At 38.7% G+C, this 13,714-nt stretch overlaps 1 protein-coding gene across 1 annotated transcript in view; it reads right to left on the bottom strand.

The window, feature by feature from the left end:
* Positions 1 to 9,710, bottom strand: part of LOC132553613 (doublecortin domain-containing protein 2-like) — an 80,339-nt gene extending 70,629 nt beyond the window's left edge. Inside the window, exon 1 of the mRNA XM_060217871.1 lies at positions 9,418 to 9,710. Within this exon, the coding sequence (XP_060073854.1) occupies positions 9,418 to 9,710 (293 nt within the window). The remainder of the gene's footprint in view (positions 1 to 9,417) is intronic.
* Positions 9,711 to 13,714: the final 4,004 nt, after the last annotated feature.

Genomic DNA, 13,714 nt, shown 5'->3' with positions numbered 1-13,714 from the left:
TGGATTTGCCGAAAAAAAAAAATCATTCAGGATTTGGTCTCAGCAGGTAAACACAAATCTAAAACGCCTAATTTAGTCTTTGGCATCTTTTGACGGATGTGTCCTCGCGATGAAGTGAGTGATTGGTTATGTAATACTTGGATCCAATGAGACTCCCGCCAAGCTAACAAAATATTCTCGATATTTATTATTTGATTCGAATTTTGCTTAAAAAAGACGACAAACAGTGCCCTGTGTACTTTGTAAACATTAGATGAATGACAATGTTTTAAACACTATAAATCAATATTGCGTATGAACTCTCTAAACTTACTTATCAAGTTCAACATTACGTCGAATGATTTATAGACTCGATACAAAAATACATCTTGAGGGAAATATCTATAAAAAGATCACGACTTTGATCTGCTGTCACAGTTCACGTGTGTAAAACAAATACGTCAGAGCTGCATTTTGTAGTCATTCTAATTTTAAAATCTAAGATTAATCGTGACAGACAATATCTGGTTGTATAGTGATCGTATATTGTTTGTATAGGGTAAATGTAACTAGAGACTTGATCTTAAAATCTATCCTTGCATACCGGATAGTCAAGGCCCATAACACTATACCGATTATGTCACATTGCTGTTTTGCGAACAGCCTGTGAAAATACAACACGTGACCAAAAAAAGCCGAAATTCAATATAAACAGAAAACTAACAAGAGGTCCACAGGGCCAGTATCGCTCACACGGTTTATTCAAGCATTGACTCTTGCGTTCTTTGATTTCATGGAGTGATGAAATAAGTTGCTCTTTAGACAAAAGCCAAGATTCAATGATGACATTTCAATTAAAACTTTTTTTTTTTAGATATTTTTATCAAATCAAAGTCTGCAGAATAGAATATTTGAGTGTGACTTTTTATGGTCACCTTCATCAGACAAATGACCAGTTCAGTGCACTAGCACTGACGTATGTAGGTACGAGATGGTAAAGAATCGACAATTACGAAATATGCTCACGTGGTTTAGGTCACTGATATCGCCTTATCTAGACTAAAGATTTACATTTATCTCCATTAATAGGTCCCTCCGTTTTGGCCCAGGGGGTTAAAATGAACCGTTTGTACCAAACAGAGATGGGGAATCATTTAACCAGAATTGGGTTTCTTCTGCCAACAAATGCTTCACACCAAATTTGAACAAATCAAGTTTTCAAAACTATTTCTCTATTTTCTATGCCTCAAGGGATCGGGGGACCCATATTTGATACAAATTGGTTTTTCCTTCGTCTTTATCCGAGGATGCGTCAGATCAAATTAGGATAGAATCGTGCTATTCCAGCAGGAGAAGGATTTACATCAACCAGTATGCTTCAGGTAAAGCGGTACCTATCCTTTATACAATATTAAAACCTCTTCACGTAAAAATGATTCAGACCAAACGTGGACAATACAGTTTGATTCCATCAGAACAAAGACTTTAAATAACTTAAATTTCCCTTCATTGGCCCACGGGGAGCGTTTCCCACTATATACACAAAATTTGTATTCGGATCAGATGAGCTAAAAGAGAAAAATCAGCAGAAACTCTCTCTCTCTTTATCTCTCCCTCTTTGTCTCTCCCTCCCCTCTTCTCTCTCCCCCGCTTTCTCCCCTTCTTTCTCCCTCCCCCTCCCTCTCACCCTGCCTGCATCCCCCTCCCTCTCTACCTGCCTGCCTCCCCCTCTCCCGTCCCCTCTCTCCCTTCCCCTCTCTTTCTCCCGTCCCCCTCTCTCTCCCCCTTCTCTCTCCCTCCCCCTCCCTCTCTCCCTGCCTGCCTCCCCCTCCCGTCCCCCTCTCTCCCTCCCTCCCTTCCCCCTCTCGCTCCCTCCCTCCATTCCCTCTCTCTCTCCCGTCCCCCTCTCTCTCTCCCTTCCTGCTTCCCCCTTCCTCTCTCCCGTCCCACTCTCTTTCCCTCCCTCCATTCCCCTCTCTCTATCTCTCTCCCTTCGTTCCACTCCTCTCCCCCTCCCTCTCCTTCTCTCATTTTGAATTTTTCCGTTCAGGATAATACACTACAGATTTCTGGATTTGTACAGACATTAACAATATTACCTCATATCAAACGATGTACACACGTTTAAATCGGCGTGAGGTTATACCGTTATCAGCCAAGAGAAAGCTTGTCGCTGTAAATGAATTGGATTATATCGAAAGAGTTCACCTTGTTGCCAACATTATCAAATTCGACTTTATTTCAAAGAACGCTTTGTCCTATTTTCGGGATCTATCTATACACCACTTGACAGGGTAAGTTATCCGCTCTGCAAATGCTAAATCGACACCGGTAAATTGACATTCACTCAAAACTTCTCAAATTTCATTTCATTTAAATGTCAAATTATACACCACACTGCCATTTAACACGCGTTTATTGTAAAGTCATGAGTTTAAAATAACTTAGTTTATATGCAACAAGACAAATATGTCGGTCACAGGGACCTGAGACCACATAACCAGTGTAACGGGGCCTGTCACTTCGTGATTATAGTAGTTATAGACTTTCTGAGAATATCTTCGTCTGAATAGGTCCAAATAAACATGAAACATTCTCTCAGGTCCCTGCGGATACTGTGTTGGGCCTGGGGGTAGGTAGGAGGGGAGGTGAATCTCTACTCAGAGTTGCCATTCTATACGGTTGCGTGCATTACAAGTTGATACGTTTAAGGAACGACAACTCCGGGTAAAGATTGGTTAAGTGGTCAGAAACTATAGATACGTTTAAGGAACGACAACTCCGGGTAAAGATTGGTTAAATGGTCAGAAACTACAGAGACGTTTAAGGAACGACAACTCCGGGTAAAGATACGTTTAAGGAACGACAACTCCGGGTAAAGATTGGTTAAGTGGTCAAAAACTATAGATACGTTTAAGGAACGACAACTCCGAGTAAAGATTGGTTAAGTGGTCAGAAACTACAGATACGTTTAAGGAACGACAACTCCGGGTAAAGATACGTTTAAGGAACGACAACTCCGGGTAAAGATTGGTTAAGTGGTCAGAAACTACAGATACGTTTAAGGAACGACAACTCCGAGTAAAGATTGGTTAAGTGGTCAGAAACTACAGATACGTTTAAGGAACGACAACTCCGGGTAAAGATTGGTTAAATGGTCAGAAACTACAGAGACGTTTAAGGAACGACAACTCCGGGTAAAGATTGGTTAAATGGTCAGAAACTACAGATACGTTTAAGGAACGACAACTCCGGGTAAAGATTGGTTAAGGAACGACAGAAAGATTGGTTAAGTGGTCAGAAACTACAGATACGTTTAAGGAACGACAACTCCGAGTAAAGATTGGTTAAGTGGTCAGAAACTACAGAGACGTTTAAGGAACGACAACTCCGGGTAAAGATTGGTTAAGTGGTCAAAAACTATAGATACGTTTAAGGAACGACAACTCCGAGTAAAGATTGGTTAAGTGGTCAGAAACTACAGAGACGTTTAAGGAACGACAACTCCGGGTAAAGATACGTTTAAGGAACGACAACTCCGGGTAAAGATTGGTTAAGTGGTCAGAAACTACAGATACGTTTAAGGAACGACAACTCCGAGTAAAGATTGGTTAAGTGGTCAGAAACTACAGATACGTTTAAGGAACGACAACTCCGAGTAAAGATTGGTTAAGTGGTCAGAAACTACAGAGACGTTTAAGGAACGACAACTCCGGGTAAAGATTGGTTAAGTGGTCAAAAACTATAGATACGTTTAAGGAACGACAACTCCGAGTAAAGATTGGTTAAGTGGTCAGAAACTACAGAGACGTTTAAGGAACGACAACTCCGGGTAAAGACACGTTTAAGGAATGACAACTCCGGGTAAAGATTGGTTAAGTGGTCAGAAAATACAAACTAAATATCCCCGATTTGGTAGAAATGTCAGCAGACAAGTTCTGATTAAAAGCAGACGATATTGGTAATTCGACCTCCTAATTACACCAATCGTCTCAAACTAACAGTTAATAAGACCGGATTAACGTCACGACAGCGCTCTCCTCAGTTAATTAAGTTTTCTAATCTAAAAATAAAAATCCGCGGGTTAGGGCCTCGGAGCCACGTAATATCTTCACGGTAACAGATTACAGGGTAGAGATATCACAACTAGTGACGGTTGATGATCACGTTATCACAACTAGTGACGGTTGATGATCACGTTATCACAACTAGTGACGGTTGATGATCATGTTATATAACTCGAGATATAGAGACATAACAACTAGTGACGGTTGATGATCACGTTATCACAACTAGTGACGGTTGATGATCATGTTATAACAACTAGTGACGGTTGATGATCACGTTATCACAACTAGTGACGGTTGATGATCATGTTATATAACTCGAGATATAGAGACATAACAACTAGTGACGGTTGATGATCACGTTATCACAACTAGTGACGGTTGATGATCATGTTATATAACTCGAGATATAGAGACATAACAACTAGTGACGGTTGATGATCACGTTATCACAACTAGTGACGGTTGATGATCATGTTATAACAACTAGTGACGGTTGATGATCACGTTATCACAACTAGTGACGGTTGATGATCATGTTATATAACTCGAGATATAGAGACATAACAACTAGTGACGGTTGATGATCACGTTATCACAACTAGTGACGGTTGATGATCATGTTATATAACTCGAGATATAGAGACATAACAACTAGTGACGGTTGATGATCACGTTATCACAACTAGTGACGGTTGATGATCATGTTATAACAACTAGTGACGGTTGATGATCATGTTATATAACTCGAGATATAGAGACATCACAACTAGTGACGGTTGATGATCACGTTATCACAACTAGTGACGGTTGATGACTAGTGACGGTTGATGATCATGTTATATAACTCGAGATATAGAGACATAACATCTAGTGACGGTTGATGATCACGTTATCACAACTAGTGACGGTTGATGATCACGTTATCACAACTAGTGACGGTTGATGATCATGTTATATAACTCGAGATATAGAGACATCACAACTAGTGACGGTTGATGATCACGTTATCACAACTAGTGACGGTTGATGATCCGTTATCACAACTAGTGACGGTTGATGATCATGTTATAACAACTAGTGACGGTTGATGATCATGTTATATAACTCGAGATATAGAGACATCACAACTAGTGACGGTTGATGATCACGTTATAACAACTAGTGACGGTTGATGATCATGTTATCACAACTAGTGACGGTTGATGATCACGTTATCACAACTAGTGACGGTTGATGATCATGTTATAACAACTAGTGACGGTTGATGATCATGTTATATAACTCGAGATATAGAGACATCACAACTAGTGACGGTTGATGATCACGTTATCACAACTAGTGACGGTTGATGATCACGTTATCACAACTAGTGACGGTTGATGATCATGTTATAACAACTAGTGACGGTTGATGATCATGTTATATAACTCGAGATATAGAGACATCACAACTAGTGACGGTTGATGATCACGTTATCACAACTAGTGACGGTTGATGATCATGTTATCACAACTAGTGACGGTTGATGATCATGTTATCACAACTAGTGACGATTGATGATCATGTTATATAACTCGAGATATAGAGACATCACAACTAGTGACGGTTGATGATCACGTTATCACAACTAGTGACGGTTGATGATCATGTTATATAACTCGAGATATAGAGATATCACAACTAGTGACGATTGATGATCACGTTATCACAACTAGTGACGGTTGATGATCATGTTATATAACTCGAGATATAGAGACATCACAACTAGTGACGGTTGATGATCATGTTATATAACTCGAGATATAGAGATATCACAACTAGTGACGGTTGATGATCATGTTATATAACTCGAGATATAGAGACATCACAACTAGTGACGGTTGATGATCACGTTATCACAACTAGTGACGGTTGATGATCATGTTATATAACTCGAGATATAGAGACATCACAACTAGTGACGGTTGATGATCATGTTATATAACTCGAGATATAGAGACATCACAACTAGTGACGGTTGATGATCATGTTATATAACTCGAGATATAGAGACATCACAACTAGTGACGGTTGATGATCATGTTATATAACTCGAGATATAGAGATATCACAACTAGTGACGGTTGATGATCATGTTATCACAACTAGTGACGGTTGATGATCATGTTATATAACTCGAGATATAGAGACATCACAACTAGTGACGGTTGATGATCATGTTATATAACTCGAGATATAGAGATATCACAACTAGTGACGGTTGATGATCATGTTATCACAACTAGTGACGGTTGATGATCATGTTATCACAACTAGTGACGATTGATGATCATGTTATATAACTCGAGATATAGAGACATCACAACTAGTGACGGTTGATGATCACGTTATCACAACTAGTGACGGTTGATGATCATGTTATATAACTCGAGATATAGAGACATAACAACTAGTGACGGTTGATGATCACGTTATCACAACTAGTGACGGTTGATAATCATGTTATATATCTCGAGTTCGACAATATAGAAACTATTTCGGCTGTTTAGTTGATTATCTGCTAGGCTCCCAACTCTGAAGTACATCGTTATAACAAATTATTTAACTCGAGTTTCCCCTAACCCCGTCTTTCCCATAGTGTTGGTTTTAACGAGTATGCACAATAGACCGAAGTTTCCATAACCAAGGAATTCCACCGAAGGGGTTGCAGTATACAAAATAGTAACTTACTATAAAGTTAATTAACTTTTATATTATATGCTGTTAATAGAATGCATAATTAAATCGGCTGCGTACAATCTCTACCTTCCCATTATAAAGACCCGTAGTGACACTACTGCACACGCTAATCTCTTCCTCTCGGCTGGATCATGACTTTTTAGATATGTATAAATAAATATTTACGACCAGGTTCAGGTGAGGATTTCTCATGATTACCTCAAGCAATAAAAGGACAGGTAGTGTCTTAGAAGGACCAGGCGTTGCACACAGATGAAAAAATCAGTTCCGGTTAATGTTAGAATTAAGCTAACCATACTTTATATCTAGGATGTGTTTACTTTATTTTGTCAACGTTTTAATCAGAAAAATGTAGCGTATAGGGTTAAATTGAAAGACAACAGTTAGAGAGAGGTCAAATCAAACGAGGCCAGTGTTCGTACATGTTTTAAATGAACGAGTGTAATTAGGACAAACAGTACGGGCCCTATAGTACGAGAACGAGGCCGGGAATATATTTTAGAGGATATATCAGATATGGAACAGAGATAAATTCAAGGTAACGCACATAAATAATCGAAAATCATATTCACCGATTCAAATAAATGCATTTCATGTATAGAACTGTATAAGAGTGAGTTTTTTTAATTTTCAAATGTCTTCCTTTCGCACAGAAGCTCCAAAGAAAAACGGAAAGAGTGAACTAAGGAGAGGAAAGATCCAAAAGAGGAAACAGGATTTGAGAAAGAGACAAGTTATCCATTAAAATTAAAGCACAGACTGTTTTCATATATTAGCATGTACAACTACAGCTTCAGTAAATAACCGTTTTTTTTAAAGTCTGGTTAGAACAATAGATCCCTATTAATGACGAACTCATAGGTGACCCGATCTATAGTTTATATAAACGTGCCTCATTTGGCAATGATTTCAAACATATGATAACCCGGATTTTTATTCAAAATAAAATTTAGAACAAATCCGTGTGGCCAGAGGCCCGTCGTGACAGTGAGGTGTACCTTGATAGGCCGGGTATACATATGTGATCATCTCTTATCGCCCTTTGTTGGTATAAAACAATAGCTCTCCAATTACATTTATATATCAGATAAACAACCTTGTTTGTTTGTTACCCGTGGTTTGTGTTTATTGGTTTTACGGTTCCGTCCAATAAACTCCGTGCTGTGTCTTATCTGGTCTTAAACATGGCTCTAGCGAGGACATATATTGTTCAATATCTTATACAGGGGTCGCGGATATAAAACCGATGGGAGGGTAACGGGGGTTTACCTACACACGTTGATCTTTGGTCTTGTGGTATTAGCAAGGAATCAAACACATTGCAGGGTTACTACCCAGGGGTCATGGAATCATATTTGTATACTTATGTAGTGAAGGCACATAACAATAGAAACTGATTCAAAGCAAAAGAACGCCATTTTGAAATGTCAATCCTTCCTCCATCAAACACCCTTCCATCGGGTGGTCAATTTTTATCTTTAACCATTTATCCAACCTTTACTGAATAAACAAATAAAGAAAAAAATCATGGTTGTCCGATTATCCTACGTCATGTAAAAAGTCATCATGTACAATAATACCACCCGATTGTTTAGAACATCACTTCATCACCGCTCTCCTGTTAGGGTGGTTGTGTAGACCTCTGGTATATATACTTTATGTAGCCACAATATGCCTTCTTTATTGACCGGGAATATTGACGGAAACCAGACGGAATTATGGCCTCTGTATTCTAGCCACCACTTGTATCCGTCTTCACCCAATAAACAACTAGCGTTTTAAAGAAAAAAACGCACTTCATACATAAATACATCCAAGTAACTCGGTCGTTTAACAAAGCCTCCATGGTTACTAGAAAGTAGAGGTCGGGTTGATTACTGAGGGTCCACTCTAAACACGTTGTACTGAGTGTACCCTTGAGTGACTGGGAATATTGCTAATGTTTTTGGTTCTCTCTCTCTCTCTGTGTCTCTCTCTCATAAGAACGTGACATCAACTCACTTGGATTCACCATATATAACCACATTACTTATTTCCGGACCAAGATTTACAAGGCGGATGTCTTCAAAGAAACCGAAGACGCTTAATCTTCCAGAGCACCTGGTCTTATTCTCGTACGTTTTTCAGAAGTCTCATGTAAATCTTTCTTTTGCTTTTTTCCCTTAGCTTTTCTTTATTCTGAGTTTGAATTGTGGTTATGTTGACATCTCATTTTTGAGACGTCGTCTGACTAACTGGACAACATACGGTAGACTCGTGTCAGTCTGTGATGTTAGCTTCCCGAGACACACAACTCTCTCCGATAAGGGATCGAACCACGCACCCCGGATCTTCCCCTAAAGTTAAGTACAGTTCTTTGCACTACCGTATGATGTATAGCCTCCCATAGAGAAACCATGTTAGCAGCTCTTGATCATCAATTCATGAGAAACCCCGTCATTAGCTCATGGACATCAGTTCATGAGAAACCCCGTCAACAGCTCATGGACATAAGTTCATGAGAAACCATGCCATGAGCTCTTGAACCTAAATTTATGAGAAACGCCGTCAACAGGTCATGTCCCTAGATTTACGTAATTATTGATCTCGGCCTGGGAAAAAATATCAATGAAATACAAAAAGAACTTACTTATAATCCTTGAAGCGTCCTTTTCCCGTTGTGACCACGTAATATTGGCCGTTTTCGAATTGTGAAATATCCTTGATATGTGTTCTGCCTTTAGGTGTGAAAACGTCACGCATACATTCGTTTGCTTTGATCTTCTTCGTTACTTCATCAAGAAATGTGGTCATAGAGTTTGTGTTGATGATAACACGTTTCGGTGGTGTGAATGGATCGCCATTTTTACACAAGTACACCGATTTGGCCGTCGGGACACTGTGGAGATGATTCGAATTACCTGTTGATCTCGGTGACGACATCTTTTTCGTTTTTTTTTTAAATGATGCGTTAATTAACACAATCCATGTAAAGTTAAATTGAAGTATTCATATAAAGTGCTCCAAAACGAATGTTTTCTCTCTCGATGTTTTCTCTGATGAAAGGATAATATTTCAAACTGTGTGACTGCCCAGCGCCTCACCTGTATATCGGTGCTTTGACTTCGTATACTAAATAAGTATATATTCGGAACGTGGACGCTACACACCACTGGAGTGTTTGGGTAAGAATTTATGTCTGCTCCTCAAGACGTGCTAAGAGCCTGATATTAAGTCTCAGTAAAAAGTGTCGTGTATGTCCCAGTCTTTGTTTACCTGTGATGTTTACCCAGGACACGGCACAAACCTGGTAAGTTGACACAACTTGATACTCATAAACTAATCAAATGTGCTTAATTAATAACAACTGTCAACATACGAAGACTTCCGGTTGACAGTTTAATATCAATATATAACTTCCGGTCAACAATTTAAAAAAAACAATCACTTCCGGTTAAAAATAATTGAGCGAAAAACTTCCGGTTAATAGTTTTTGACGAACCATTCCATTGTAAACGTTTAACAACTTTCTGAAAACAAATTAAAAAGCACCTGTGATGATATTTAACAAAAAAACACTGCAGTGATGATAAAACCACAGAGACAGCACGCGATTTTTGTTTAGTCTTACTTAATATCTCTGTAGCTTTTAATGTAAAGATCCACCGGTAGACACGTTACCTCCTCTATAAACACCGTCCATATCCTGATAAATATTACGTTACACCCTTTACTAACCCTCCTCAGGAGAGCCGAGCTGAATTCAGAGCAGAACAGCCATTCTCAGGCCGTCACGTCGCTAGGAAAGCGCGTCCTTGTATCTATGGATGTATGCGATCCGTCAACCAAATTGAATGGCATTACAAGAGATGCGTCTCCAGTGTCGTTCTTACCTTAATTTACCTGTGTTTACCTGTGTTTACCTGTATATCGGGTCGTATACTGAGAGGTGGAATGACGGGTATGCGCGCCTCGCTCAGTGTATCAACCACAATCTGTATGTACACGTAATGGGCCATGGTCTAGATCGATACAGCACACAGGCTAGCTATTGTTAACGTAAGCTGCTGAACATGTGACATTCACATAGTCTTACTCAAGTTCCAACATCAAAGAACTCGATACATTTCCCTTATTCTCCGCCATAGCGATATACTCCTTTAACTATTGTTGAAGTATGAAGTAAGTAAGTAATGGACGCAGGCAAAACAAATGCCTCTTTATCCATATCTAAAGTTATATGATGATCGGGAGATGTTAGTTTCCTATAAAAATTCTAAGATTCTCATTTATAACATATATATAGCCAATTAAATGCTAAATAGCAAAAACAATTCACTATTTTCAAGTTGATATGACATCAAAAGTTTCCTCTTTATATATTGTTTCTGGGATGGCGCACAATTTTTCTACGCCAAGTTGGTCCACGGACACAGTATATATAATCCTCCGTTTCATTGTTTTCTTTCTGCTTCGCTTCCTCGTAAAATGCCGACTCTGTTGTCAATGTGATAAGTCGTTTCTTATTCCTACTGAGGAAAGTTGGCTATGATTTCTTATTTTTCTGATATTTTTAAATTTTCCTTTCTTTGGTTGTTGCGACTCAAAACGAACCAGAATAGGGCGGCTGTTATTGGTTATGTCATTAGACTCTGGTCTCTTTCCCAATCGTATAATTTTTCTAGGCCTATCTTTGTTTGACACTCCACAGACTTCTAATAAATTTCCTACAACGTTAGCATCTTCTTCCATACGTTGCTTTCCGTCGTGATGGGACTGTTCCGGAACACCAAATAGAATTATGTTGTTTTCCTTCTCTGCTCGCTCTTTAATTTCAGCAACTATTTCGTCTTTGCTTGGCGCAGATTTCTCAGATTTCAAGTTCATTTCCAGTTTAGCGATTAACCCTTTTACCTCTCTTTCAAGTTCTGCGATTCTATCTTCAAATTCTTGCGTGATTTGCCTACACCTCTCTTCTATTTTTCTGTCCGTGAGAATATTCTTTTCGACTGTCATTCTGCATGTTGGACAAAACCACATTGTATCTGATTTTGATAGGATGTCCTATTTCTTTTAATCAAATCCAGACATCTGATGCAGAAAAGGTCCTGGCATCGATCACACTTCATGTAATTCTTTGCTTCCTTCGAGCATATCTTGCAGTTATACTGTTCCTCCATCAATGCGTCGTTGAAGGACTCTTCCTAGTTCCGGGATGGATCCCAGTTGAGAAGCCGATTTCTTGCTACTTCTTGCACTTCCGGTTTGCATTTAGTCATTTTATCTGTTATATCGCGTATATTTTCGTATCCACGAATTCACACTACATCTAGGATGGTCTCCTGATCACTTCCGTACTGTATATCGATAATTACCTCCTTATCGGCTAATTATCGACGAAAATTACACCGTTGGTACTTGTACAACTGTATCCATGGCGTGACGTCAAAATTTTTAAGTGCAAGAAAACATATCTGCCTGATAAATGACCATGCAGTTCGGGGCAAGATACATAAAGTTTCAGCAAATAAACCCAACTTATTCTCAAGGTCATGAGAGTCCAATGATTTTTAAAAAGTCCTTAAGAATTAAGTCATCGTCATTTGTATATTTCGGTATAGGACTAGTGAACCAGAGATCCGGGGTTCGAATCCCGGCACAGGTATTGAAATCAAATTACCACTGTTACACAAAAACGAAAAAAATTGCTTTTTTTTTCTTCCGCTTGAGTATTGAGCAACTTTGATTATCTATTTCAAAACTGAAAGTTCAGGGGTCACGATAATGTAACATTTCCTCAAATGTTTCAAAAAAGAAATTGAGATGTCGCAAAATCTAGACATTTGTTACTAAATTTACGTTTCTGTACCGTCCGAGGGCTGGTCGCTAGAGTTCCCGGCCAGCAACTGCCCCACGTAGGTCTCGAACCCGCGACCATAGTGATAAAGACGGTCAGACGCCTTAATCGCCCAACCACCGCGGCCCCTGCATAAAAGCAAAGAAATAAAGAAATAAGTTTTGAAAATCATTAAGCTTAAGATCCGATATTTGACCAAAACTTACACAGGGTTAAGTATTATAAAGACTTCAGGCCACGATCATCCAATATGATTAGCAACTTCAACGCTTCGAAAGAGATCAATAATTTTCAATTCTACGATCCGTAATATTATGAATATTTGCATGTTTGTAAGGACCGTGATGTTGGAGATTCGTGCCAAGTATATGTTGTGACGGACTAGTTTGTTCTGATCATGACGTCATAATGGACACATAAATGATTACATTTACTGTATGACAACTTCATTTCAGTCTGGCGGATATAATTAATAAGATGTAATACACACACACACACACACACACACACACACACACACACACACACACACACACACACACACACACACACATATATATATTTAGCTGTGATTTTGCACTATACAACAGAACGAAAGAAGTCCCATCTGTTCCATATCGCATGTACTGTGAGGAACATGGATTTAGACAATCGAAATCGAACTGAAAAATATCAACTTAATCAAGTTAATATATAATCACTTTTTCATGATTACAATACATAACTATAGACAGACATATATCCACAAAACACCCCCTATCGTTCCGTATGTACTACAGGAAACGTGGGCTTCAGTTGGTAGGGACTTATGTTTGTCTTAACGAACTCCACTTGGTATCATGTTCTATAAATTCTGTAGTAAGATTATTATGTAATAGTGAAGCGCATTAGAGTATTTTGTCAAAATAGATAGTGCGCTTTATAAATGTTGTATATTATTATTATCAGACGTTTACTTAGTCTGATTAAAATACAGCTCACTACATATCTCTTACATGATCTGTAGCATCACACAAATGACGACCAATAGGCCTAGGTACTGTTATGGAAATTGTATATTTAGTTGAATATAAATAAAAATGGACATTTA

Source organism: Ylistrum balloti, unplaced genomic scaffold, assembly GCF_031769215.1.
Source record: "Ylistrum balloti isolate Yb309-2 unplaced genomic scaffold, AGI_CSIRO_Ybal_v1 Utg370340, whole genome shotgun sequence".
Classification (NCBI taxonomy): domain Eukaryota; kingdom Metazoa; phylum Mollusca; class Bivalvia; order Pectinida; family Pectinidae; genus Ylistrum; species Ylistrum balloti.
The sequence above is the reverse complement of the archived record's forward strand: the minus strand, read 5'-3'. Positions and strand labels throughout refer to the sequence as shown.